The sequence below is a fragment of the Candoia aspera genome, chromosome 2 (assembly GCF_035149785.1).
Source record: "Candoia aspera isolate rCanAsp1 chromosome 2, rCanAsp1.hap2, whole genome shotgun sequence".
Lineage (NCBI taxonomy): Eukaryota > Metazoa > Chordata > Lepidosauria > Squamata > Boidae > Candoia > Candoia aspera.
The window spans coordinates 112,088,467-112,114,331 of NC_086154.1; the positions used below are offsets into that span (position 1 = coordinate 112,088,467).

Sequence of the window (25,865 nt, forward strand, 5' to 3'; positions counted from 1 at the left end):
GGCAAAAGATTGGAGCAGATGTATGTGGCAGCTGTCTCAGCATACCTTTTCTGTTTGATTACTATCAAGGCTTGATCACCCTGCCTCCCTTATCCCATTGAGTTGCAAGTTTCTTATAGTTTTTAGAAATATGGGATGTATAGGCCTGTGCTTTTAAAATAATACAATAAGAAGGATTAGTGTACAAATACTTAAAGGTGTAGTTTGGTGTAGTGATTAAGGCATCAAGCTAGAAACCAGGAGACCATGAGTTCTAGTCCCACCTTAGGCACAAAGCCAGCTTGGTGACCTTGAGCCAGACACTCTCTCTCAGCCCTAGGCAGCAGGCAATGGCAAACCACTTCTGAAAAACCTTGCCAAGAAAACTGCAGGGACTTGTCCAGACAGTTGCCAGGAGTCAACACTGACTCAAAAACATACAGACACATTTACAGGGAAAAGTATACATTGTCTTTTCAACCCAAAGTGCAACATGCAAGTTTTTTCTTGGAAACTGCATAGGATGCATAATCCAATACAGCTGATAAAGAAGTGAGTTCAGATACCCTTATCTTCTTTAGGAGAATAGAGAGGGTTAGAGATTTAAACCTGATGTGAACCTGGCATTTTTTTCCCCTTGCAAATACAGAGCTTTAAGCAGGTATTATGGGGTCAGAGAAGCAAGCATGCAGGCAGTGCTAGTATCCAAGCAACATCAGTATCTTGACTTGCTAAGTAGGCTCTCCAGCTAAATCCAAGCAACAATATTCAATTCAGTGGCAAAACCGGCTTCAGTCCCCGTCCTGGCGGAATTTGTTGATCAGCCATTGCGCCCTAGCATCTTAGTTGTGCATCTGTCCATTATGGATGCACAGCTAGCCTCCAAGTGAGATTTAAGTGGAAATTCTATTGTGAGTGCTGTTTTCACTCCCTGCCGTTAGACTAGGGGTGTTGGCTACAAATGAAGATCAGGGCTCATCTGTTTGTAATTGTCTGGTTTGGGGTAACGGTGGGGGTGGCTTTTAAGTGTGTGTGTTATTAATTCCAGCAAGCAATGCTCCTTTCCCAACAGCGGAAAAGAAGGAAGGGTTTTCACTATACTTGCTTTTGCCCTGGCCAAAATTATCTTGATTCCACTTTGCTGTATCTAAGAGCAGCATCCGTATGTTGAAGGCATCAAGGTTTCCTCTTCTTTGGCAGAGGGAGGGGGGTACATCCTTTTTCTCAGAGCAGAAATAGTTTATTTGATATAATGATGCCATCTGTCATAATTTTCTTCAATAAATATGAAAAACCCTTTTTTCCCTCTTTCTTGGTATAATGCTGGTTTTTGGTTCTTTGTCGGCACTGGCATTCCAGTGTGTCAAGGGAAGAGAAAGAAGGGATGATTCCTTTTTTCCATTCTTTTTCTTCACTTGTCTCCATCTCAATTCTGAGATGAACAAAGACTTTATTTTAGTTCTCTGTCAGGTTTGTTTTGCTAGATTTGCATAATTTCTTTTCCAAGCCAGATCTTCCAAGTGGTCTATCAGTCAAGGAACAACTGGATAGCACTCATTAATCTGATTATTCTGTGATTTTCAGTTTATTGTTGCCTAGAAATGCATGTTTACTTGGACATATGCCCCACTAAGTTCAGTGGGGCTTACTTCCTTGTAAGTTTGCTTAGGGGTGCATATTTAGTAATAGGCAAAACATGCACAGAGAGAAAATGTGTTCATCTCAGACAACATATGGTAGTTGGGTGTTTATGAATAAAGAAAAACTGATGTTAAATGCAGATTTGGCAAGTTGAATGAGTGGTTATTGTGGTACTCTGGGGTCCTTTGAAATTTGCAAGTGAAACATCAGTGTCAGCTGCTGAAATGCTTTATATGTAGAGAACCAGCCACTAAAATTTCTGCTTTTTGAGCTTAAGTTGTAGAGCTAGTAACAAGAATGGGTACAGGTAATAAGTTTATCTGGAGTAGGCAGTTTTCTGCAAGGATTCAAACCTTGAAGAAATAGATTTTAGAGGTGTTGTTGTTATTATTATTATTAACATTAACCATGAAGGTACAACCATGAGCAATGTTTAGTCAGTCAGTCAGATTTTAGTAGTCACAAAGTTTCTAACTGGTGCTATTAGGATAAGGAAGCAATTTGATTTTAATTTATATAGGGTCACTGAGTATTATGATTAAGACAGTTTTATAATCTTGGATATTTTAAAATAATACTGTGATTTTGTTGTGGTCTATAGATTGTTTAAATAAACTGACTGAGCAATGTTTAAGAAACTGTGCTGCGTCCTTATGCTCACTCTGCTTTGTGGAGAAGTACTCTAACTCTTGATACCAATAGTTCAAACTGCTTTTCCAACTGGGAGCAGTGTATTAAAATGGAATTATTTGCAGTTAGTTCTTAGAAGCAGGCACAATAAGGTTAAAAAATGTTATGCTTGCTTGCTTAAGAGTAAGCCTTCTTGCAATGAATGGAACTTGTTTTTCAATACAAATGTATGTATTCAGGGTCTTGAATCCTTTGCTGTTGACCCATACTGTTGTCGGCTGTACTATAGACCATTTCTAGCAGAAAGATGTTTCATTGATTTCTAAAAACATGCCTTCGTAGCTTAGCAACTTAATTTGAGTTGTTGCCTAACCCTATATCAAGGGTGGGACACTTTTTTTGTTGACAGTGTCATGCCTTTCGGGGATAGTCTAGCAAGGGACATCCCTACTCTTTCTTTCTCTCTCCCCCTCCCTCTACTTCCTACCCTCTGAACTCTTCTTTCTTGCCCTGCATATTGCTTAAGGGCTGACAACTCTTGCTGGGCACCTGCACTAATTTTTTGGAAAAGGCTTCTGAGCTAGAGTTAGGCTAAAAGCCATCAATGGCTGTAGATTTTCCATCTCTGACTAAAAGCTTAGCTTGAGATTATACCCTGAACTCTCCTCTTGGAGATCTCCCCTTCCATGCTGCCAGATGTCAGCAGCTTCATTGCTGAAACTTGATGGTATACTGTAATTGCCTGATGGTTTGAAACAGAAATACATGAAAATTGTTATTGTAAAATAGGTGTAATGCTGTAGAATAAATAAAGGAACTTCCCCCCAAACAGAAAAAGATAGAAAAGCCCAGCCTGACTTGGTGTCATTGCTCAATGCAATGCAGTCCTCTTATCCCTAAGAAATATTGAATTGTATCTTTATCCCCAGGAGGTTGCCTGTCTCTTTGTGAGCCACATGGCATGAGAGAAATTTAAGGTTCTGCTTCATCTTTCCTTTTGCATTTGCTTGCAGAACTTGTATTAACTAGCACATATGTTCAGCATGCTGTTCATTAGCCAAATAAGAGCTCAGTTCAGGAAAATAGGAAAGCATGAGAAAGAAACTCATCGATGGAAAATATTTGTAGCTCAGGGTTGAACTGTGGAGTCCTTGGTGCTCTCTGAGCCTTGTTTTATCTATCTATCTATCTATCTATCTATCAAATTTGTCACCGCCCATCTCCTCTGAACGGAGGGACTCTGGGCAGTTTACAGCATAAAACAATAACTATACAATAAAATTCCAATAAAAAATATAGACTAAAAACAATTTTAAAAACTACCAAGTGTAATAAAATCCCGATGGCCGTGGTCTCATTCAGTCCTTGAGTAGGAGGGGCACTTCAAGGCACTAGCCAACCCCAAGTATGATTATTCTCCTCCCTGCCCCAAGCCCGATGGCAGAGCCAGGTCTTCAATTCCCTCCGGAACGCTAGGAGCGATGGGGCTAATCTCACCTCCGGGGGCAAGAAGTTCCAAAGGGCGGGTGCTACTGCAGAGAAGGCTCACCTCCTGGACCCCGCCAGATGGAATTCTCTTGCAGACGGGGTCTGCAGCATGCCCTCTCTGCATGACCGGGAGGGATGGGCTGATGAAGCGGGGAAGAGGTGGTCCCTCAGTAACCCGGTCCCATGCCATGTAGGGCTTTAAAGGTGATAACCAACACCTTGAATTGGACCCGGAAGCAAACTGGTATCCAGTGCAGCTCGCAAAGCAAAGGTGTTATATGCAACCTTCTAGGGGCACCAAAAATAGCCCACGTGGCCGCATTTTGCACCAGCTGTAGCTTCTGGATACACTTCAAGGGTAGCCCCATGTAGAGTGCATTGCAATAGTCTATATGGGAGATAACAAGGGCATGAGTGACTGTCCGAAGGGCCTCCCAATCCAGGAAAGGGCGTAACTGGTGTATAACATGCAGCTGTGCAAAGGCCCTCCTGGCCATGGCTGCCACCTGCTCTTCGAGCAGGAGCTGTGAGTCCACGAGGACCCCCAAGTTACACACCAGGTCTGTCTGGGGCAGTGCAACCCCATCCAGAACCTAAGATGATAAAGTCCTGGGTACGGCGGAGTGCACTGAACTGCATTGAAGATGTTGCCTAGTCTGGCAATGAAACATTTGCAAGAAAACAGCAAGGCTCAGAGACCACCAAGGACTCCAGACAAACTTACAATTGCCCTGACCTGACTTTTATAACAAATCTTACATGAGAAATTTAGGTGGGACATTTTTAAGCTAACAGTCATTATTAACTTTAAAATACCTATTTTTCTCTCTATAGCCCCAATTGCACATTGTTAAGGAAGTTATTGGGGTACTGGTGCACACATTTTAAAATTAGCAACAACTGCCCGCTGTCTAGATTGGGTGAATTCAGTCAGCCATTGTTCTCCTATAGGAACTGCCAAGGAGCAAGAAAAGTTGTGTTGGTCTAGAAATAGTCTTTTAATTGCATTGGTTCTGGATTTTCAAAATGATACCAGTCAATACAGAATACCAGTGATGTAGATTCTCAAGGAGACATGCAGCATGTAAGCATGCTGTGATCTCGAATGAATATATTTGATTTCTGAGAATTATCCCCAATCCTGAGCAAGACCTAGATTTAGAGGCAAAAGCTAAAGAGATAAAGATGAATATGGGCAGGTGTAAAAGACCGTGAACTAAAGCAGGAGTAGTTCACTCTGCAGGTGATTGGAATAGTGATGAAGTCCAAAATCAAGAGGATTAAGTGAGAGCCAAGATGATTGGATGGAGAAAGAATTGCCACCGATACTGAGATCAGGACAAACATTGTGGCTTGGCACAGAACAAAAGACAAGTTACAGATGTAAACAAACAGGGAGAGTTAGGAATAAGCAACCATTGATGTACAGGAAACGACTAGCACTAGTGAGATAAGAGAGAAGCTGGATCTGAATTCTAGGCTGGTAGAGGATAGTAGAAATCCTCTAAAGAGAGCTTGCAAATGGAGCTATTTAAAGGAGCCGGGTTGTGCATCAACTTCTTCTTATGATTCTGTTCTTGCATTGAAACCAAACTGATATTATTTGAAATTCCATTGTCCTGAATCATTGTTCTTCTGCTTTCCAGGGATGTGGATTGTTTAACTGTCTTAAGCTATCTCAAATCAACCAGCCTATCACTGCAGGGGGAAGGGGGTGGGGTGGGACACTCCCCTAAGCAAAGTAAAATCTCTTCTGAGAATCCTTTTCTATTTTCAGTAGAACATTTTTTTAGTGTCCTCCTTATTTCTTCTGGCATGAATTGAGATTGCAAAAGGGTTAGTCTAAAGCAGTGTTTCTCAAACTTGGCAACTTGAAGAAGTGTGGACTTCAACTCCCAGAATTCCCCAACCAGCATGTGGCTGGGGAATTCTGGGAGTTGAAGTCCACACTTCTTCAAGTTGCCAAGTTCGAGAAACACTGGTCTAAAGCACAATTTATTTAAAGATTAGGAAGTATGGTTTTAATTACTTTTGTTAACTTGTGTTGTTAGAGCCATTCAATTTATCCATAGTAATGTCCAGAAGATTTCAAGGCAGCTAATAATTTTGGTTAAGGTAGCCAATCTGATGCCCTCCATACATTATGGACTACAATGTCCATAATCCCAGGCCAGCAGGAATTATGGGCATTATCATTCAAAATAGTACAAAGACACCAGATTCCTTACCTCTGGGATGAACTGTGGATTATCAGGATGTCTTTGGCTCTTCATTTCAGTAAAATGGGAAGAATAACGAGAGAGAGATTACTATGATAATGAATTTGGCAGATGTATTGTAAGAAACCTTGCATATTTATAGCAATGTGCAATGTAAAAGTTATACTAATTGGAAGCTCACCACCTGTACAATCAAGCTATTCCTTGTGTCATAAATAGCTTTTGGTGCTGCTTTCCTCCTGAAAAACTGAAAATCTTGAGTGGAGCTAATCACACACTAATAGTGAGGTAATTAAGAGGTAAATATAAAACTTATTTCAAGGTGAAAGGCAGCTGTTCTCTTAGGGTGGGTTGCTGGAATAGAGAAGGGTTTGGCCTCCTGTTCAGAACTAGCTAAACAGATATATAATTGTTTTGAAACTCACATTGCATCTGCTTATATTTTTGCTTCAGCTGTATAATTCCCATGCAGTTTGTAAATTAATATAGTACTATTGTTCTTTTATTTACTGATAAAAGGAGCAACATTGGCAAGGATTCTCACTACAGTAGTATTTCTGAACCTCCCTCTGCTTTTGAATAAAGGTAGAAAACACATTTGACTTTAGTCAAAAGAACGGTGCTTGTTCATCTTAATTAATGTGAATCTGGAAATTATTATTATCCTTCTTGGCCCACACAGTCAGCACAGGAGAAAGTAGGGTCCACATCAGTTGCACCGTGACATATAGCAGGGTAAGGCCTAAGTTTTCAAGAGTTGTTTCTTCCCGTCCCGTAAGATTAGAAAGGATGATATTGTGTTTACGCCTTCCACTTTCTTGTACGTCCCTCTATGTATGCTGAATTTCTCGGGACAGCTAGAATGACATCACAGTTCACAACAGGAGCAAGGCAGGAAATTATAAAAATAAGGAGCTCTACCCCATCCCAACATCTGGCAGCTGTCCAGGGTGCTAAGAGAGATAAAGGATTAGAAAAGGAAAAGTCTGACCTTGTACGTATTTGGGGTGTTGTTTCCTGGAGTTCGATAAGTAAGATCGTTAAATTTCATCTCTCTCTCTCTCTCCATCTCTCTCTCTCTCTCAACAGGAACGGATTTTCCTCACTCTCTCCAACTATATTTTCACAGCAATCTTCTTGGCTGAAATGACCATAAAGGTAAATAATCCAACCTTATGCAACTTCACTGCCACTGAATTTATCCCACCTATCCACATTGTATGTCAGTATGAACATGGATTTTCCCAGGTACATGTGAAAGCCTTGTGTGTGATTGAAACTCATAAGCATCAGTGAGCGCTTGGCCCATATTCCCAGGGTTATATGCTAGACTCATGTTTTTACTGGTGAATTGCAATTTGTTTTATAATAAGGTAAATTATTTCTGTGCTTTTAATGTCAGTGTAGGTTGTAGATTATTCTGTACACTGCATCTGCAAGAGTGCAAATGAAAGATTCCAATAAGAAAATACTTCTTTTCACCAAAAGTGTTGTTGTTGTTTATTTGTTCAGTCGCTTCCGACTCTTCGTGACTTCATGGACCAGCCCATGCCAGAGCTTCCTGTCGGTCGTCAACACCCCCAGTTCCCCCAGGGACGAGTCCGTCACCTCTAGAATATCATCCATCCACCTTGCCCTTGGTCGGCCCCTCTTCCTTTTGCCCTCCACTCTCCCTAGCATCAGCATCTTCTCCAGGGTGTCCTGTCTTCTCATTATGTGGCCAAAGTATTTCAGTTTTGCCTTTAATATCATTCCCTCAAGTGAGCAGTCTGGCTTTATTTCCTGGAGGATGGACCGGTTTGATCTTCTTGCAGTCCAAGGCACTCTCAGAATTTTCCTCCAACACCACAGTTCAAAAGCATCGATCTTCCTTCTCTCAGCCTTCCTTATGGTCCAGCTCTCACAGCCATATGTTACTACAGGGAACACCATTGCTTTAACTATGCGGGCCTTTGTTGTCAGTGTGATGTCTCTGCTCTTAACTATTTTATCGAGATTTGGCATTGCTCTTCTCCCAAGGATTAAGCGTCTTCTGATTTCCTGACTGCAGTCAGCACCTGCAGTAATCTTTGCACCTAGAAATACAAAGTATTTCACTGCATCTACGTTTTCTCCCTCTATTTGCCAGTTATCAGTCAAGCTGATTTCCATAATCTTGGTTTTGTTGAGGTTTAGCTGCAAGCCAGCTTTTGCACTTTCTTCTTTCACCTTCATCATAAGGCTCCTCAGTTCCTCTTCACTTTCAGCCATCACACCCAAAGTGTATATACTCCATATTCTTCCCAGAACTTAAGTGCACACCTAAAATTAAACTGATCTTTCAAGTGTGGACATTATAGAAAGAATATCAAACATATACTGTTTTATAAAGTGCCTCATCACAGTATCATCATTTCTACAACTATACCTACTTTGATACCAACAGGGTGCATGATGTTATCATGATAGATTTAAATAAGAAAATTACTTGCCCAGAGGATTTGCATTATATTATTTATGGCAGGCAAGGAATAAGCAGAAGAGAGAGATGTAGACAGCAGTAAATGGGAATCTCTTTGCCTCATCTATCCCATCTCTTATTCCAGCCATTTGAGCTTAGTTACAGAGGGACTTGGAGACATGGCAGCTGTACCTATTCATTTAAACTCAGACAATAATTCTCAGAAAAGCCTGTCTCAGTTTCTGAAACTGAGTCTGGAGGTGAATCTCTCCAAGTAAAATAACACCAATTCTGGATTAAGATTGTAATATACAGTAGCTGATGTTTTCTTGAGATGGCAAATATACACACACACACACACACACATACGCACACATACACATACACAAACCATACATGGACGAGACAAGAGAACCTGGAACTGATGGAATGCTACTACAACAGCAGACCTAATGAGAGGGGAGATATGAAACATATGAGGTAACTATGGATGGACAGAAGACCTACATCCCCACTAACTGAGAAACAGCTAGTCACCCAACGCTTCAACGTAGTGAAGAAGCAGCAGCTCTCACAACTTGAGATAGACCAACTACACATTACATCCAGGACTCAAGAAGACCCAGAAGAACAACTGGAGGTGCAGCCAACACCTGAAGCTGGAACGTCATGGCCACCCACTCCATTACAGAGCACAGCAGCCAATATGAGGCATAAGATCATGGACAAGCTAGCTACAGTCAACCCTCAAGACCAGTTACCAAGGCTCAGTGGAGAAGTACCATCGGATAGAAGATGCCATTAGAGCCCTCATGACAATCCCTACTACCACCATAACTCAAACCAATGAACTGGTATATGCTACAGCTGCTGTAATCCTGGAGATGCTTGGCTACACAATCAAGAAGAACAGCATTACATACCCCCCCTGAAAAATGAGGTTGGAGGCTAAGATCAAGGCAACTTGGAGAGAAGTTAGTCAGCTGATGGAACTACAGAAGGGTGTGGAGATTAAGGATAAAACTCAGCTACTGAAAAAATACAAGGGCCTGACTCCATCTGAAGCCCTGGAGACTGCTAAACAAAGGCTCACAGCACTGGCTGCCATGCTAAGGAGATGCAGAGAAGCAGAGGCCAAGAAGATAAATGCCTTGTTCTCCAAAGAACCATCCAAGGTGTACTCCCAACTGCAGTGCAGCAACACAGTAACAGCAGAGCCACCAACAGCAGAAACTGAACAGTACTGGAAGAACATATGGGAGAAAGAGAAGACACATAACACCAGTGCAAAGTGGCTGCAGGAGCTGAGAGCAGACCACAGCACTCCCCCAGAACAGGAACCAGTCACCATCACAGTAGCAGACAACCAACAGCAGGTCAAGAACATGAAGAGCTGGACAGCACCTGGCCCAGACATGATCCACACCTACTGGCTAAAGAAACTAATAGCAGCACATGAACGCCCCAACAGCACAGATGAACCAGCTGGCTCCCACCTAGACTGGCTAACACAAGGTAGGACAGTGCTGATCATGAAAGACCCCCACGAGGGAACAGCACCATCCAACTACCGGCCAATAACCTGACTCCCCACAACATGGAAAGTCCTATCAGGCATCATAGCTGCCAAGCTGCAGGACCATATGGGCCAGTACATGAGCACAGCTCAGAAGGGCATTGGGAACAACACCAGAGGCTCAAAACACCCATTGCTCATAGATAGAGCAGTCACCCGAGACTCAAGGTCTAGACAGACCAATCTGAGCACAGCCTGGATTGACTGCAGGAAAGCCTGACATGGATCTACAGAGAGGACATTGGGGTGTCATTCAGACTAGAGAACTGTGGCCAGATGGTGGTAAAGAGAGGGAAGGTAGTTAAGACTGATGGGGTGGAACTACCAGCAGGCCACATAGCAGACATACAGACCAGCTACAAGTACCTTGGTATCACACAGTCCATGGGAACCATGATGAGGAAGCAAGGAAGACAGCAAATCCAAGTACCGCCAAGGGATAAGACAGGTCCTGAAGAGCCAGCTCAATGGGAAGAACAAGATCCATGCCATCATCCACACCCTGTGAGTCATCAGATACCCTGCTGGTGTAGTGAGCTGGCCAAAGGAGGACATGGACGCTGCCAAAGTGAAGGCCCAGAAGCTCCTCACAGTGTACGGAGGCTTCCACTCCAAGTCCAACACCCAGAGACTGTACACCAGCTGAAAAGAGGGTGGGCGGGGTCTGGTGAGTGTCAAAGCCACTGTCCTGGATGAGACCCAGAGCATCCAGGAGTACATCAGTAAGATGGCACCTAAAGATGAGCTGCTGAGAGAATGCCTGAGGCAGCAGCAAACATGGAAGGAAGATCAAGCAGAGGAAGTGCCTTGGCAAGACAAGACCCTGCATGGGATGTACCATTGACAGATAGCTGAGATGGCTGACCTTAGGAAATCCTACCAGTGGCTGGAAAGGGCTGAACTAAAAGACAGCACTGAGGGACTGATCATAGCAGCACAAGAACAGGCACTAAGCACCAGATCCATAGAAGCAGGGGTCTATCACACTAGGCAGGACCCAAGGTGCAGGCTGTGCAGAGAGGCCTCAGAGACAGCCCAACACATAGTGGCAGGGTGTAAGATGCAGGCAGGAGCAGCATACACTGAACAGCACAACCAAGTAGCTGGCATTGTGTACAGGAACATCTGCACAGCATATGGGCTAGACCCTCCCAAGTCCAGGTGGGAGATTCCACAGAAGGTCGTGGAGAATGACAGGGCTAAGATCCTGTGGGACTTCCAGATCCAGAGGGACAGGCAGGTACTGGCCAATCAACCAGACACCGTGGTAGTAGACAAGGACCAGAAGACAGTGGTGGTGATGGATGTAGCGGTGCCAAGTGACAGCAACATCAGGAAGAAGGAGTATGCTAAGCTGGAGAAGTACCAGGGCCTGAAGGAGGAACTAGACAGGGTGTGGAAAGTGAAGGCCAAAGTGGTCCCAGTGGTGGTAGGGGCACTCGGGGCTGTGACTCCCAAGCTGGGAAAGGGACTCCAACAGATCCCAGAAGCAACATCAGAGCTGTCTGTCCAGAAGAGTGCAGTGCTAGGAACAGCTGAGATACTGCACAGAACCTTCCTACTCCCCTGAGGAGGGATTATTTATTTATTTGTTTGTTTATTTTTATTTCCTGATGGTATTTCATTTCCAGAAAGGCTATAATGTTTGCTTTGAATGGTTTTTGTAACATCTTGTGGAGAACAGAATATTCATTTCTGATTTCAGAGAAAAAAAATCAGTGGAAGAAGGTGGACTGTTGGCAGATGTAGAATGCTAGAGTAGCTAGGCTGTTGAAACTAGACTGTAGGTGCCATGCATTTGGTGGATTTGTGCGTTGCTTTTGTTCCCTTCTTTCTCCCTCTCTCTGTGTTCTTACAATGTCTTTGAAGTCACAAAGGTTTTTAATCACAAAGCGGTTGGTCATTGTTGACCTCTTGCAGCAAACACAACAAAGGGTTTTAATGGCAAAGCCCAAAAAAAGTTACTAAAGGGTAATCTTTAATGGATTAGAATCCATTTCTTCACAAAATGAATAGCAGAAAATGTTATTCTAAGTTAGACACACGTTGGGGGAAGGAGTTGTAAGAAGCAAGATCAGAGGGTAATGAAATGTAAAAACTGAAGTCTGCCGCAGTCATAGTAGACGACGGTGTGTACCCACCATCCGTTACGTGTACCTTTAATCACATCAATCACTGAATTCAGATTCTCTATAACAATTTAGCGTGCATGGACTTTATGAAGATTATGTTTATTCCAGGTCTTGTTTTCAGCATCGCAGTTGTGATCTACTTTGAGAGACTTGCCATTTAAACTTGCTTGCTTGCATAAGGCAAGACCAGAGGGGTACATTTTCTAAAGAGCCTTGTTCACATTTTTTAATTCCTTGAGAAGACAAAGGGAAAAAAAGATCATCCTTCTTCCAACAGAGTCTAAGGAGAAAAAGCAATTTCAGCAAAGTGTGTGTGTGTACTCACGAAACTAACAACTCTTTAACGTTTAAGATTTGGAACATCTCTGTGGCCCCTTCATTCTGAAGTTTTGTGTCTAGGATAATATATGGTCATCACATCCTTGGTGCTTCTCTCTGTAGTCACTGATAAAAATAATCATGTATACCATTTTTTAATGAAATTGCTATACATTATGGTAGATACTTTGGTGCAGTTAGGTTTTGAATTGCAGTAAAAATACATCAGCTGTTAAAGGGACAATCTGGAATGTTTCTGCGGAGTTATTTTTATGAACCTTACACCATAACACTTTGTAGAATCTGCTTAGTTATGTTTCTATAACTGGGAAGTCAGTGCATTTGCAATCACGTATGTGTAAATCATGCAGATAAACACGTTGATGGTGTGGTGACTAAATTAGTTTTGTTTTGTTGCAATCTGCAATCCTGGCAGGTGGTGGCTCTGGGCTTGTGCTTTGGAGAGAAGGCCTACTTGCGGAGCAGTTGGAATGTGCTGGACGGGGTGCTGGTTCTCATCTCTGTGGTTGACATTCTGGTTTCAATGGTTTCTGACAGTGGAACAAAAATCCTTGGAATGCTAAGAGTTTTAAGGCTGCTGCGAACTCTGAGGCCGTTAAGGTAAGAAGAACCTGTGGGTGATGCTGAATGGCCAACCGGCATAAACTGGGTAAGGAGAAATTAATGAACTGTGTGATGGATGCAAAACATGAATCAAGGACATTTTAATCGGGTTTTTTTTGAACAAATACTAGTGGTCTGCCATGCATATAGCACCAAGCTGTCATCTGTGGTTCCCATACCATGAAAAGCAGAAACTAAACATGCCACCTTATGCTTAGTGTGATAGGCAAGCCAGGCCAAACATGAAGGATGTTAGAGAACTGTGAGTGGAGAAGGATCCTGATAATGCAGAACAGTAACTGGATAAAAAGGCAATTACTGAGCAAGACCTTGGACACTTGTCAGAGATGGTTGACACACACTCTACCACTTCAGCATATTGTTGGTGCAACTAACTTATTGCTCATGTTAAATAATACATGGAATTTATCTGCACTGACAGTGAGTGCACAGGATCAGATCTATGGCTTTTTTTGGCCTGTTTTGTGTTAGTTGGGTGTACATCATTGTGAGTCAGATGCTTACACTTTATGACGGAATTCATATAAAGTAAACAGCAAAGTCAATTTCAACTCTTGAGAGGCAGATTTTAGGTACTGTAGAGAACATGCCTGAAGGGCTATTCAATAATTGTTAGTCCCCAATATATGTTATCCTAATGTCTTTTATATTATCACATAGTTACTGTATCTATGGCCCCTTTGAGCCTAATTCACCAAAAAGATCTGCTGGCCTGAAGAAAGTAATGGGTGAGCAGGGAGTGCCTAGGTTTTACCCACTGAATCCTCTGCAGTCCGAAAATTGCATAACTGAAATGTGTTGAGCTTCTCATGTTACATTGCCAAAAGCAATCTGGTTTTATGAGTTAACAAAGCTTCCAAAAGATATAGAAGAGAGAATGAGAGTCATACATATTTTCTTTCAAGGCTAGGGCAGGATTGGCTTGAGACCCAGTTCATATGGGCAGCAATCCACAGGGGAAGTTAAATATATGAACTCTGTAGTTTTCCGCAATAAACGATTTGCACTGGTAGCTTTCCACATAGTTCCAGCTGATTTTTGAAATGGCAACCCAGGCCTTGGCTTCCAGATGTGGGATTCACTGGTTGAATAGATGGCTGGCTGGAGATTTAGGAGCAGCTGTCCACATGCATACATTGCCCGTGCCAGTTGCTTTGTATAAAAACTGTGCCTAGATTGGGAAAAAGTTTCATTTGAGAGGAACTTTGACTGAAACAAAGTGTCTTCTATAGAACAGCTTACCCCCAGGTATCCACTCTTCCTCCACCTTTACTGGGCTTCCGAAGGGCTGTAAGGACTTGGGACTTCAGGAAGGCATTTGGGGATGCGGAGTTTAGCCTACCCCATGGGTGGCCCTGTCATGGTTGGTCCTTAATGCATTGGACCATTTTAACCTGCTCTGTTGGCGTTCTGTAGGCTGCTTAGACCCTGTGGGAATTTAGCAACATAGAAGCCTCAAGAAGGAAGGAAATAAATAGAGTACATGTGATCATTGTGAAACAGTGTTGATGTATTACTCCAAATACATTTTGCATTTTCTGAATTTCCTTGCAGAGGAGTTTAAAGTGGCTGCCATCAGAAATAGTGTAACAGTAATCCACATCATTAAAATCATGAAATACCTGATGCAAGTATTATTATGAACAACATAAGGGAAAAAGGTTTAGAAGAGAGTCTCCATTTGCCATCAATTACACAAATGGTCTGAAAAACGCGCCTCTCTTTCTATATTTAAACATGCATTTTATCAGCAGGAGTCCTAATGGGAGAACTATTTAGAAATTAGAACTGCATATAGTAGTTTATATGTTTAATTCCAATATTTTCCTATTATTAAATAAGCTAAGTCGGTATAAACTTGCATAATTTAACTATATAGTAACTCATAATGACTATAAATGTAAATCTAGTTCTGATTTTATAAGAAGTATGTTTTTACGGGGTTTTTTCTCTCTCTCGCTCTCTTATTTTCCTTTGTTTCTGCTCATAATTTTAAAGAAAGACTCAATGATTTAAATAGCAGTAAGGTCCAAAGCTTGCTCAAAGGGCAAGAGAACAGATTACTGAAATGGTACTTAGGCAAATTCATTATTTCAAATTGTTGTTATAGATCTTTCAGAAAGATATTGGTTATAGACAGAAGGATACACAGGGGAAAGAGAGATAGATAATTATTTTTCCTTTCTCTCAGAGGGCATTTATTCCAGAGCAGTGACCTTAATGAGGACATTCACTACCAGTGGCCATAGCACCTTGGGAAACACTGTTAACAATGTTTCTACAGGCTCCCTGGGTAGTGGCATTCCCTGCAGCCAAAGCCATCCTTTTAGCAGCAATGCATTTGTACCGTGCTTGGTGAGCTACCTTCGCACACATGGACACCCCTGTCAAGAAATGCCCCTTCTTCCTCTCTTGCTATTAGCCTTGTGAGGTAGTCCAGACAGGAAGCATGACCAGATGAACTAATTCTACTTTATTGTAAGGTTATTTTAACAGAACCTTGCAAGTCTGAAAGTATATTTCTCCCCTGTCGCCTTTACAGCCAGGAAACTAGGGAGGGTCCTTCTGAGATATTTGCCCCACCCACACTCCTTCTTGTGGGCTCAGCTGCCTCTTATCCGACTGTTCCCCTGGCTGTGGCTCTTCCCCCTGCCTCCCAAGGTCATTCCCACACACCATTAGAGTTGCTGCTCTATGAGACTGCCTAGTCTGCCTGGCCATTGGCTCTCTTTCATTTTTCCAGAAGAATGCCATGGATATTTCCCTACCTAAGTCAGTGTAAGGTTATAGGCACAATCAGATTCAAAGTATAGGTTTTGCTCCAGTCTTCCCATTCTGTCTCTTCAGTCCCAAGTGTAAAATGACATATTCTTAATCTGCATAATCTTTATGCCACATTAGCCAGATGAGTCCCCTTTTCAAAGAAAAGAACGAATGTTTAGGTATAGGTGGCCATAAAGATTAGTTGGGTTTTCAGCCAAAGTTTTCATCTCTGATGTTGTCCCTTCTTTAAATGATAAAAGCTTTATGGTTGAGGGTTATATGAGACATATAGGAACAGAACTCTAACTTCTACTTTTCCTCTTGTCCAGAGAAAAAGTCTCTGGGGATAAATCATTTATCTTGACTGCCTTTATGAAACTGACATACTTTCTTCTGGAGACATAAGTGTTGATCAGTAGTTCAGTTATTACGGCTTGTGGAAACAATATGTGTCACCACCCTGAAAAGTCCCTTAAGAAGAAGGGAAGGGAATTATAACAACTGTTTATCAAAAATTCCCTGAAAGGCAAAAGTATTTGCTAGTCCCTTGCATGTATGAATTGGTCACAATCAAAGAAATTCTACCTAAAGCATCCGAACTGCAGTGGCTGGGGTCAACTGCAAGAGAAATCTATCCAGAATAATTTAGGTAGGTTGAATGCCCTGACTTTGGCTTCCAAAATGTATGAATTATTCAGTTTTCATAACATGAGGGTACAAGAGTCATTTTGTAGTTCTTTTCTATCATATTCTTACTGCACTCATCTCACCTGTCTTTGTGGCAAATGGATATGGCTCCCGTGGATAAGATGGCTTGCTTGTCCAAGTTACCATTAACATGCTGGAAATACGGTTTCTTCCCTTGTTGGCGATCCTTCACAAACATGATCCAGCAGTGCTGTGCATCTGAGAAGAACGCATTGATTATCTTTAATGATGCCTGGAGTCCACAAGCAAAATCATGCTGCCATCTTTCAGCGATTAGGAATTAGCTGTTTTCTGCAAAAGGTCCTTACATTTTTATTTCCTGGAGACATAAGAACTGCATTATCACTGAAGCTGATGAAACGGTGTAGAGAAGGCCAAACTGTGTGTACTGTGCACCAAAGAAATCTAAATGTGGTTTCAGTGCTTAGAATAAATGATGCAAGTTGCATAATGCATATTGCAATCATTTGCAGATGATTATTTGTCAGGATACACTTTGCTTCAAGGAATCTGCTATCCTCCTCCACTCCCCCCCAAAATATAGAAGGTGGAATTTATGGAGGAAGGGAGCAGGAGGCAGGGAACAGAAGTCATGGGAAGGGGACAAAGAATTCATACTGGCTCTGAAGACCACTGGAAACCCTATCTAGCTCATCCAAAGCTTTCATCAAAACTGCCTACATATTTCCAAAACTGTTTCTCCAGCACAAAGGATAACACAGGTTTTTTTTCTCCTTCTGGTAGGAGACAGTTTAAACAAGAACTTGGGTTTTTTTAGCCCAAAGGGCGCCACTTCATACATGCACCCTGTGATGTGGTGGCCACAGAGGATGCAAACCAGATGGGCATTGCTCCACATGGTATGCCGTCTGTGTGAAGTATTGCCCTTGTGATCCAAGCCAGCTTTAACCACACCATTAAAACCCTCGCTTTCATGGAAGTTGTGCAAGCATCATTAATACTGGCCAAAGTCATGTGGTTGTGACTTTACACAGGGCTTCCCATCCAAGGCAGGGCACATGGTGGTTTGCATCCTTGATGGCTACCCACATATCTTACCTTCTACCTGAATTAGGCAATAGCCTTCAAAACAGACACTTTAAATTTGTGCATCTCATGGTTGATGAAATTATATAAAGATGATCCATTTGCTTCCTTTTTTTAAAAGAAGAGAATCCAGTATTCTATTATTAACACAAAGTGATCCTCTGTATAATTGTTTTGCTATAATTGCTCAGGAAAAGTAATGGAGATGAGAAAGTGTGATATTTCTATTATTACAGATGGGGGCTATGCTGGATTTTTTAACTTAAAGACAGCGGAAGAGTGATAACATTGCAAATTTTAATGAGTTTATTTCTACTGCTTCAGGACATACACTACATGCCTTAAACTGTTCAGTGAAATACTGCAGGTTGTGCCTAGCATGGTTAATTGAACCAAGAGAACTACTCAGATGCCTGAAGATTAATTTTTTTTACCAGTCCCAGCCAAAGTAGTTTCCCTTTGACAAACAGTTGACATTCTTGCCCATCTGGAGAGAACCAGACCAGGAAAGGCTGAAATTATACATATATTATATCCTGAAAAGGGGTGAACGGCCCCTCATGTTCCACCAAGATTTGCCGTAATAGAGGAAGGCTGGTAAAGGTGAGGAAGCATGCCCAGAAAATACCACTTCTGCAGTTGAAACACTAAGAAAGACAAAGAGAAGTGTAGGACTGTTCAAACTGGGAGGCATTTTAAAGGAAGGAAATTCAAGACAAAGGGAGGCCTTCTCTGTGTTGAATTAAGGGTGACAGCCTTTAAATACTTAAACCTGGGGAGATGGGATAGGGGCACAACTACCTTGATCTGCAGAATCCTGCTCCTTTGTAGTTAACTACAAGTGGCCAAGGGAAGCATGGAGGAAAGTATGCTACTAGAACGCTGCCAGTCCCAGCCCTCAACAAAGGATCAAATATGAAGCAGCACATATGCTTGGGGAAGGGGTGATATGCAATTTGAGGAAAATCTTTCAGGAGCTTTTACTGTTTTCAAAGAGAAAAGGGTTCTTAATATACTTATTAAGAATACCAGGCTGGGAAAAACTAATGTAGACAGTATTGAGCAACCAATGTTCTAACTCAGTATTAAAGCAATTCCATATGTTCATAATTTCAAGGAATGTTTAGAGGCTACCTCCATATTATAAGCTGCCTTTCCCTCTGTTCTTTTTTGCCCTTCCACTTCAGATTTCCTTTTGTCTGTGCTGAGAAACTGGTTGAGAAAGAATAGATGAACAAAATTCACAAATCAGGATAGAAAATGCCTGAGTCCACCTCTTCAGGGCAGCTTCCCACAATGCTGTCCCATCAGTTCCAGTGTCTAGAACTTGGGTCTTAAGATGCATCTCAATCTCTTGCTGCATAAAAACACTAAGTTACAATGAAAGCAAAATACCTTATTGATTAGAACCAACCCATACTCAAGAAACAAGAAGTTACAAGTTACCTGCTACATAAATTGTACACATGAGGCTCTTCGATAACAAAATGCATGATCTGGATTCTCAAAAAACAAACCCTTTTCCAGAACAAAGTTTTCCCTCCCTCCAAGCAATTCCCCCAATAATCCTGCTTGCCTTCCTCACTATCTCAAAACATTCTCCCTTTCAACAAGATGTAGACCAGGTATGATGCAGTCCACTGGTCAGGTTATGACTGGTCTTATAAGCCTTAACTTCCCACTTGCTATTATTCCATAATTCATGTTAATATTAATCAACTGTTACTGGGACTGCACAGGTGTTAACATCAGCCAGTTTCCCATTAATCCCCTGTATATTCAGTCCTTAATTTAATGTCCGGTTTTGTGGTTTTGATTTTTTATTTGGGGTATTCTCTTCTATTAACTTGGCCTTTATCTTTTATAATGTCATGATGGTGATCAAGGCAAGTGTCTAGGGGAAGAGTAGAAATAACAGCTATTTTGAACCCCAATTGTTGAGCAAGCATCTTTCTAGGATGGTATTCCTTGCATTTCTGAAAACGCCTGACAAACCTGTTACTATCTATAAGAAGTTATATCAAATCCACAACCCTATCTTTTTATACAATTAATCTATAATTTTGAATAAGATTAGTTATGACTTCTTTAGGTTATGTATTATTGTATTAGTCTATTATGAGTGCAGACATACCTACACTAAATACTAGTGTATTAGTGACTCATATACATCCTGACTATAAAAATGTGAGTGCATTGAAATAATTGTTAAGGCTGTTTTTCTAATCTGTTTTTCTGTAGCCCTCCATACAGGCTAAAACTCCATTTCCCATGATACCCAACTGCTTGAGAGTTATGATCCAAACATTTACAGAATGTGGCAGGTAGCAGAAGGCTGGTTCAGGGACAGGGTGGCTATCACAAAGCAAGCAAACTTCCTCTTAGTCACTAGAAGTATCCATTGTGAATGTGCTTCTTCCTGACCTTAAGATGCCTTAATACAGTAATTCTAGCTGCTTGGTTTTCCTGTCCTTCTGCCTTCCCTATTGATTGCAATATTCACACTGTCCAACTATAGGACTTTAATCCACAGTGATGAAAATATTGCTGCATTCAGTAGGGTCCTCCATGGTTAAAGATAAAGCAATAAATATGGCAGCAGTGAGTTAGTAAAAGGACAGTTTAGAAGGGTATGTCATAACTAAGATCAGACAGTCAAGACGAAATCAAATATAAGTCTGGAGAGAGAGAGTTGTGAATGGATGTGAGGAATTTTATTCATTTTTGGTGACCAACTTGTAGAACTCATCTGTATTCATTTCCATGGAGAATGCAAAATCTGATTTTTAGTGGTCCCACAGAGAGAGGGAAGGTGGAATCTGAACCTCTGTGATATTTACCTCTGCTGTTTCTGAGGAGAAGCGTTCAGCTTTACCTGGGAAAAGGCCCAGGCTCAGAACATTTCTAATGAAACAAATCTTTGAGAGGAAGTGATATAGCAATCAACCCATTTTGAAATCATGCTAAGCCACCCATCTTGGGCTTGGACTTTCTCTCTTTCAGTATGGCTACAACGAAGAATTCAAAAAGTTTGGGTCCTCAATTACATTAAACACAGGTTTTCATGTCAATCAAGCATACACAGTTGCTGTTTGTTAGCTCAGGTAATAGCACAAGCTTCAAATATGTAGAAAGGAAGTGAAATGTTCCAAACCTTTCTTCACATTTGTGTGGGAGGAGAAGAGGGGAGCATTTAAGCCTAAAGCTTGTTTCAATTTATTCAAGTCACGCTAAACTGTGTGTTGAAACTTCCCAAGAATTGAGTAAGATGGGCCAATGATGTGATTAAGAATCCAGGTAGCTTCATACAATACTCTTGTACTCACAGGAGCTGAATGACCTTTCTGAAGCGAAGTATGTTTGATCTATACCCATCCAAATTTGCTTTATGGATATGGAATTCATTATTACACATATGGAAGCACATTTACAAAAGATGGTTCTGGTGATTTGTAGAATGATTATTAAAAATATGCTGTTGGGTATATTAGTGCATAAAGAAGGGAGGAGGAAATATCCTATTGCATGTTAAATAATTATAGGTATTCATAATTGTGCTTTGAAAAAACGGATTGGTTCTTCTTGCCCAAATATGTTCATACAAATCTATTTGACTCAGAAAACTTGAAATAGTAATTCCAAAGGACATTTACCCAATGTTAGTGGCTTAATTTAGCAGGTAATGGATCAGCCAAAAAAAATCAGAATTAACAAATAACACTGAAAATATAAATCTGATTGGATTAATGCTGCTACATATTTAGGTGAAATAAGGTCATGCCACAACTATGCAAGAATTAAAGCATTTAAGGTCAATTAAATTAAGAAAGCCTTTCTAGTGGGATCAACCAAAGTCTGTTTTCCTGAGAATGCAAATAATGACAAGAAAGGATGACAAAAAGTACTATATTAATTTCAGCTTTAATGAGAGGTGAAATGTAGCAAAATACACATTATTAGAGCTTTAGAGAAGGAGCAAAATAAATGATGGAAAGAGATTTCTCCTAATGGGCAGCAATGCTCAGAAATCCCAATTAGGAAATAGCTCCTCTAGTGATAGTGGTTGGATTAAAACCATCAATTCAGGCTTTTGGCAGAAGTAAACCTTTGTACACAGGAAAGAAGAGACTTGACTGTTGAATTAGAATACGAAGCCAAACAGTGGATTGTCCATGAGGTCAAACAGATTACTGTTACCTCTCAGTGAAGGAACTAGTAAAACTATGGTTGTGGGGGTTTCATTCGTTTATTCAGTTTTACTGTGTATAAGAAAAGAGATGTGATAGTCCGCATTACAGGAAAATGAGCTGAAGTAGATTGTCAGCCCTTCGAGGTAGTCCAGACTGGAAACCAAAACCATGAGTACTAATACTACCTTTTTTGTAAGGTTACAGTAACAGAATCTTGCAAGTTGGAAAGCGCTTCCCCCTCCCCTGCCTTTACTTTCCAGGGAGCCAGGGAGGGTCCCTTCTGAGATGCTTTCTCCACCCCCATCCCTCCTTTGGACTCAGATTTCTCTTACCAGTCTAGGCTGCAGCTCTTCCTCCTGTCTCCCAAGGTTATTCTCTCAGCCCATTACATAGACATATCCAAATAAAATAAATCTAAGGAGGTTCACCACTGTGTGAAATAGATTAGGCTACTGCCTGCAATTTTTGTCCTTTGATGTAGAATTTTTCTCATATTTTGACATTTTTGTTGGCAGTAGCCTTAAGGGGAAAGAATACAAGTTGCGTGTACTTCTCTTAACAATTTCTAGATTCTATTGTTTTAAAATGTCTGTAGGCAAAATGTCCTTTTTTTTAAGGTCAGCATCTGGCAAAATCTGTAAATTCAACTGTTAAGAAATGTCTGCAGCTGCAAAGTTCTTATATTACCCTGAAATCAGTTACTTTGGATATTTTGCCACTGTCCTACTTGCTGTTCAAAGAAGAGTTAAGGGATCAGACAGACAGACTTATATCCTATCTTTCCTCCAGTATTTCAAGGAGGACAGTATTCCCTCCTCCAATTTTATCTCACATCAGCCCTGTGGGATGGGTTCAGCTGATTGATGGTGGTTGGCCAATGTAACCCTTTGAGGTCTTATGGCTGAAGGTGGGTTTCATTGGTCCAACATCTTAACCACTACGTTGTATGGGCTGCTTTTCTTAAGAACTGTCTCAAGGCTACTTTTTGAGGTAACCTGAACAGTCAGTGTTCCACAATACCCATTCCATTTATGATAGCAAACACTTTAAATCAGTGTTTTTCAAACTAGGCAACTTTAAGATGTGTAGACTTCAACTCCCAGAATACCTCAGCCAACATTAAAGTTGCCAGGTTTGAAAAACACTGATTTAAATGATAGTGGCAATGATTTATAGTAGCAGAAACACCACAACACAAGACATCTCCAGTGTTAATCATGAATAAGCTCAGTGTTCTTTATAGAAAGTTTTAGCTTTCTTTATCTTTCACTTTATCTTTCACAGTGTTCTTTATCTTTTACTTTTTTGTACAGGCTCCTGCAGGACTTATTGTAATCCCATGAAATAGAGTTTTTATGCCATGGGGGGAGGTGAAAAAAACCAAACACCTTAAGGAGAAATACCACCTTTCCAAGCCATTGTAAACTGATAATTCTGTGCATTACATTTAGCCTGCTGTGGTGATTATCATTGTGGGATAAATGTATTGCCTAAAAGTACAGACAGTCTTCCTCTTTTGGGTCTCATTTAAGTCTGTTGAATAGAATAGGTGCCAGTCAGCAGAACTCTCTCATTGGCACATTGGCAGCTCCATTTTTGCTTTCCAATGTTTAGATTAGCCCTTTGTGGATAGTTTGAAGGCCGAAGGGGTTTGCTAGTCTCATGTCCTAGGATTCTGTTAATGTGCCACTTTTGCCTTTCAGGGTCATCAGTCGAGCCCAAGGACTGAAGCTGGTTGTGGAAACCCTGATGTCCTCCCTGAAACCCATTGGAAACATTGTTGTGATTTGCTGCGCTTTTTTCATCATTTTTGGCATCTTGGGAGTCCAGGTAGGTTCTGTGTAGAGCTCCCTGAAAGAAACAGAACTTTGCTCTACCCATTCAGTGCACAGACTTTGAGACTTTCATACACACCGATCCTTTCATGGCTCTCATGAGAGATGGACCCTACAAGTGCTGATGCAACAAAGAAAGAAGAAAAGAAGCCCATACTTCAGTGTCCTCGAGCTGCTTCACACAGAACACTTGTTAGAGATCAGTATAAAATATTGGATCACAACAATGGACAGCAGGTTCAGCAGTGTGGCACTTGTGACACCCATACATAAAGTCTGTAGAACCCCCACATTAGATCATGTTTAGAAGGGCAAGCTTTCAAGAGATCACCAAATCCCAGGAGATTTCTATGCGTTTTCATGAGATCTTGCAAGATAACCAAGAAAGCCTGTGCAAGATTTCAGTATGCTCGTGAGTTTAAGTTCTTTGAGATGAGATTGTCAAAATGTCAGACCATTCGGCAATATCATAAGGTTTTAGCCATGTGCATGTGTGTCTATGTCTGTGGTGAGATTGGTTTACATTATCCTACAAGATCATGCAATGGTTTCCATGGATGCCAGGAGCCTGACAAGGTGGCCAGCCCCTCTTGTAAGGCAGAAATTCAGCAAATGTGTTCACAAAGTATCACTGTAAACTTCAGGAACCCAGACTATGTAGCTAATCCTCTGTGACACGTATCCATGTGGTGGATAGCTAGCTGCATAGCATGCACAGCAACTCCTAGGAAAACTAATACAGTATTTATCTAATAAGAAGACTTTTTCCCCCCAAGAATTACCAGCAGTTGAAAGAGGTAGGTCTGTCTTGCATTCATCGATAGCAGTAGCAGAAATCATTTAAAACAAAGATACTAGCATGAGGGGCAGATCACTACAGGTCTGAAGCCTGAAGATTAACCGCTGCTAGGGAAAGGCCCTTTGTCTGATGTATGTAACCTTATGGTAATCCCTAAATAGGATTTCTGTCTCTTTTCTTTCCTTCTCTATGAGTTACCATTCCTTCCCAGGGCCTCCTCCCCATCTAGTTTTGTTGTCCCCCACCTTCCCTTCCCTTCCCTTCCCTTCCCTGTCCAGTTACCCCTTTCTCTTTCTCCATTCTTTTTTTTCTTTATTTTTGCTATTTCTCCTGGAAGAAGGGAAAACAGTAAGAGTGAGTGTAGCTGTGTGTTTCTGTATGTAAGAGTGGTTTGAATATATCAGAGCATAGTTGATATATGCAAATGTGGATCAGGTAATCTTGTAAGTTTGGTTTATTTTACAGGCAATTAAATTTAATTAGTTACTTAATTACTTCTTTGCAATGTGGTTTCTCCCAGGTATATATGCACACATACACATACATATATACATACGTCAGTGTGTTGTTTGCATATATTAACTGTAGCGGGAGGTAAGCTTGTTCAACTTTTTTTTATAATGCCAGTGGTTTGGTTTTTGATTGCACGGTTCACAGTAACTTAATAATGTGCCCATCTTCAGCATTTGTAAGCCTTTCATTTATCCCTATTTGCTACCACTTCCTCCTTCCCAGTCCTGTTATGCTGTCTCATTGTGGGGATGGGAGTTCCTGGGAGGGATGAGTGACGACGGTGGAGAACATATACCAAGAGTATGTACTCCCAGCTGGATCACTCAAGATATGAAGGTCATGCCAGCTGACCAATTAAAGCAAGCAGGAACTTATATAGGGCAGCAGCAATGTAGGAAGATGCTGAATTATCACTTTAATGACAATGGCAAAGGCTGTATTTCATACTGTGCAGGAAAAGATAAACTACTCCTATATTTTACAGAGAAAACAACATGGATAGACAGTATAAAATGACTGACAACATAGTGCCAGATGATAGGCCCATCAGCTCAGATGGCACTTAACATGCTACTGAGGAAGACCTGAGGATCTTTTGAAGTACTAGTGATGTTTATGACATGGCCTTCTGGTCATTTCATTGCTGATTTTGCCATGCAGGGGGAAAAAAACTGAAACTGCAAAGACAGAATTACAGTGGAAACATGGAATGTAAGAAGCATGAACATGGGAAAACTCAGCATAGTAAAAGACAAAATGAGTTTACATATTGACATCTTAGGCATCAACAGATTGAAATGGGCTGGAATTGAACACTTTTAATCAAAAGATCAAACTAAGACAGCATGTGCAGCAACCAACCTTAAAATTGACAGTGATGTGGGGGATTTGATTGAGTATGTGCCATCAAGTTGGTGTCGACTCTTAGTGACCACATAAATA

The 25,865-nt window shown here is 41.2% G+C and overlaps 1 protein-coding gene across 1 annotated transcript in view; it reads left to right on the plus strand.

Moving 5' to 3' along the window:
• CACNA1G (calcium voltage-gated channel subunit alpha1 G) overlaps positions 1-25,865 on the plus strand; it is a 216,038-nt gene that overhangs the window by 127,110 nt on the left and 63,063 nt on the right. The window contains exons 18-20 of the mRNA XM_063293237.1: positions 7,047-7,115; positions 12,860-13,044; positions 23,480-23,606. Of these exons, the coding sequence (XP_063149307.1) occupies positions 7,047-7,115; positions 12,860-13,044; positions 23,480-23,606 (381 nt within the window). The remainder of the gene's footprint in view (positions 1-7,046; positions 7,116-12,859; positions 13,045-23,479; positions 23,607-25,865) is intronic.